Source organism: Tupaia chinensis, unplaced genomic scaffold (genome assembly GCF_000334495.1).
Source record: "Tupaia chinensis unplaced genomic scaffold, TupChi_1.0 Scaffold147500_1, whole genome shotgun sequence".
Lineage (NCBI taxonomy): Eukaryota > Metazoa > Chordata > Mammalia > Scandentia > Tupaiidae > Tupaia > Tupaia belangeri.
In genome coordinates, this window is record NW_006207351.1 from 1,238,020 (window position 1) to 1,241,493 (window position 3,474).

Genomic DNA, 3,474 nt, shown 5'->3' on the forward strand with positions numbered 1-3,474 from the left:
GGGCCCGCGCAGGACCGGGGGCCGGGGGCTGCCTCTCCTGCAGGGTCTGTGGCATCATCATCCCTTGGAACTACCCCCTGATGATGCTGTCCTGGAAGACGGCCGCCTGCCTGGCCGCCGGGAACACGGTGGTGATCAAGCCCGCGCAGGTCAGTGCCCTGGGCCAGGACTCGCTCCGTCAGTAGGGCTGGGGCCCTCCTGCACTGGCGGCCGAGGAAGGGCGCCATGCGGCAGGCTGCCCCGGGCCGCTCATGGGTGGAGAGGTATGAGTGGTCAGAGCTGGCCACAGCAGACGGGGCGTGCTCTCAGTATGGTGGCTAAGATGGGCCGGGTTGGGCCGGTCCTTGGCGCTGCTCGGGGAGCAGGGCAGGGTTTTGCACAGACCCCGATGGGAGCCCGGAGCAGGAACTGTGCTTGGGTGCCCTGCCCAGCCCCATGCTCCAAGGCGGCCCCTGCTGCTAGCAGAGGGTGCCGCGCTCTCATGGCTTCAGAGAGTTCCTGGCGGGAAGCCGGTGCTGGGGGGGTGTTGGGGGCCGCCCAGCCCAGCCCCTCCGGCAGCAGCTACCTGATGTGGCCTCTGCTGGGGAAGTACAGGCGGGATGTCAGCGGTTGGGGCAGGCCGGGCAGGCCCTCACAGTCGTCACCCCCACTCCGCCAGCCTGCTTGTGGGCAATAACCAGCCCCACCCTCTCCCGCCTGGCCCCTGGGGGTGAGGCACTGGAGGCTCCGCCCCGTGGCGTGGACACCTGCCTGAGGCCTCTTCTGCTTCGGCTTCTCGGGGGCAGTGTGGCCTGGGTGTGGGCACAGCCCTGGCTCTGCTGCTGTAAGGGAACCCCGACTGGTAACTTATAATAAGGGGACCCCGACTGGTAACTTATAAGCAGTGGACGTTTACTTGGCTCGTGGTTCTGTGGTTCTGGAAACCGGGGAGTCTGACAGCGTGGTGGCAGCATCTGGTGAGGGGCATCCCATGCCAAAGGGGAGGGGTTGGGAGCTCACACGGGCAGCAGGGGGCCGGGCTTGGGTCTGAACAGACGCTGGGAGGGGGTCTCGCTGGGCACTGGTGCCCCTGACCCCAGCAGGCGGGGCAGAGGCAGCACCCACCTCACAAGAAGACCGTATCCCCACTGTAAGTGGGCAGTCCCAGGGAAGGAGGCCGGTCGGCACCCCGGAAGGTGTTAGTGGGAGCCTTCCGAGAATGGGCCCTGCTGGGTGCTGTTGGACTCTGCTCCTCGAAGGCTGGTAGGAAGGGGCTCCACTGGCCGCGGGGCAGGGGCACTGCTGGGAGCAGAAGCTGGCACCACGGAGGTCCACAGGCCTGTTCCCAGAGGGAGCTGTGGGGGAAGCGGCCTGGTTGCAGTGCCCCAGTGGTCGGCCATGAGTGTGGCTTCCCTGGGTCTTCCTGGCACTGCAGCCCATCCCTGCTCTCGCAGCCTGGAGCTAGGAGGGAAGAAGAAAGCATGGCAGAGCCTCTCCCTGCTGACCCAGCCTTCCCCCCTGCCCACCCTAGGTGACGCCACTCACAGCCTTGAAGTTTGCAGAGCTGACCTTGAAGGCTGGTATTCCCAAGGGTGTGATCAACATCCTCCCAGGATCTGGTAAGGGCGGTGGAGCGACAGGGCTGGGCTCCAGGCAGCTGGAGGTGCCCCTGGCCAGAGTAGGGTGACTTGGGGGAGCCAGGGGGATGGCCAACCTGGAGGAAAGGGGACCCATCCCCAGGGGAGGAGTCTACACCTGGGAGGATTTACCCTTCAAACGTCTCCCCCAGATTTCCCACTTTGGTGTGTGTGTGTGTGTGTGTGTGTGTGTGTACGTGCGTGTGCGTACTCTGGAATGGATTACATAACTTGGGAACGACCTGCCTCGGAAGCTGGAGAGAATTCATCTCCTGAGCATGCTAGGATTTTAGAACATTCTAGAGCGTAGCCTCACTGCTGTCCAGGTCCCTCGCTGTCCTCTTGAAGAGCTCCCCAAGGGCCCATGTGCCGTGGGCCTGCTGGCCCCGTCTGTCGGTTTTGGTGTACCTGGGGATGACCTGGTGTGGGGGCTGGGCCTGCTGAGGGGCCCCTGGCCCCGCAATCCGCAATCCGTGGCCACAGTCCTGGGCGGGGCCGGAGGTGGAGAATGGCTCCCAGCCTCCTGGTTTAGCAAATAGACCAGCAAGGACTGTTTACTGAACTCAGAGCCCCGAGGGGAGGGGCCTGGGCGGTAGGGGTTGAGTTTCAGGGCCCAGGGCTGGCTGGAGATGCATCTGAGGGCCGGGCCTGGGCTGGGCCTGGGCGGGGCGGGCAGGCTGGGCTCGGCTGAGCGAAGGTGGAGGAGGCACCCAGAGCCCAGGCGTGTTAGGAGCGCACAGGGTCCCGGGCAAAGACCAGGCGAGTGCCGCAGGAGGGCTTCTGCCGGGTTGGGGGCCACCTCACAGTCGCCAGCCCTGAAGGCCCGTGGGAGTGGAGGCTTGCAGACCGAGGGTTACGAGGCGGGCCCATGCGGGAAGGTCCTGAGCTCACCAGGCAGTGTGCGCCTGTGGCCCGGGGCTGAGGCTCTAGTGGCTCGTGGATGGAGACCGTGTTGGGGTTCCGTCTGTCTGTCTGTCTGTCTGTCTCACGGAAGAAAAAAAGAAACTCAAAGAGAGGAGGTGAGGGAGAGGGTCAGCCAGACTGCGGCCGGGATGTGCGAGGGCTCAATGTGGAGTGGGAGTCACGGGGTGGGGTCCTGGGGTCAGAGCGTCTCACCAGCAGGCGCGACGGGTACCGAGGCTCCCCGGGGCAGGCCCTGAGTCTGCGATGCTCGGGATGCCTGTCCCCACGGCCCTGGCCAGCATCCGTGGTCTCTGTCGGGTGGCCGGGTGCCCTCGCCCTGGGGCAGGCCTGCTGGCAGCACCCTGGTTCGCGAGGGTACCCAGGACGCGTACCCCAGACTGGGCAGCTTGGACAGCAGGAGCTCACTTCGTGGTGCAGGCCGGAGTCTGAGATCAAGGCCTGTTTACTCTGCGGCCTCTCTGACGGGCAGAGCGTGCCTGTCCGGTGTCCTCGCAGTCGTCCCTGTGTCCCTGTCACAGCTCAGCGACCCCGTTGTAATGTAATCACCTTTTCCCCGGCCCTGTCTCCACGCACAGGCACACGCAGAGGTCCTGGGGTCAGGGCTGCAGCGCTCGTATTCAGGGTGGGACACGGTGTAGCCCTGGTAGCAGGCGCCGCATGCTGGGCACCAGGCCCCGGCACAGGGCACATGTGAGCCCTCCGGTGGGCACCAGGGCCCCATGGTGTGGGCCTCCGCAGCACCGCCCACTCGGCCCGCAGGCTCGCTGGTTGGCCAGAGGCTTTCGGACCACCCCGACGTCAGGAAGATCGGGTTCACGGGCTCCACGGAGGTGGGGAAGCACATCATGAAGAGGTAGGTGCTGGGCATCCACACGTGGCCAGGTGGCTGTGGGCGAGGGCTGTGGCTGCCAGGGGCCACGTCTACTTTCCCACG

General features: G+C 65.7%; 1 protein-coding gene across 3 annotated transcripts in view; it reads left to right on the top strand.

The window, feature by feature from the left end:
- ALDH1L1 (aldehyde dehydrogenase 1 family member L1) overlaps positions 1 to 3,474 on the top strand; it is a 60,547-nt gene that overhangs the window by 48,650 nt on the left and 8,423 nt on the right. For all 3 annotated transcript variants that reach the window (XR_003548116.1, XM_027768783.1, XM_006169770.3), the window contains 3 exons: positions 44 to 149; positions 1,511 to 1,598; positions 3,300 to 3,393. Coding sequence is in view for 2 of the 3 variants with exons in the window: in XM_027768783.1 (XP_027624584.1) it covers positions 44 to 149; positions 1,511 to 1,598; positions 3,300 to 3,393 (288 nt within the window). In the remaining variant the exon portion in view is untranslated. The remainder of the gene's footprint in view (positions 1 to 43; positions 150 to 1,510; positions 1,599 to 3,299; positions 3,394 to 3,474) is intronic.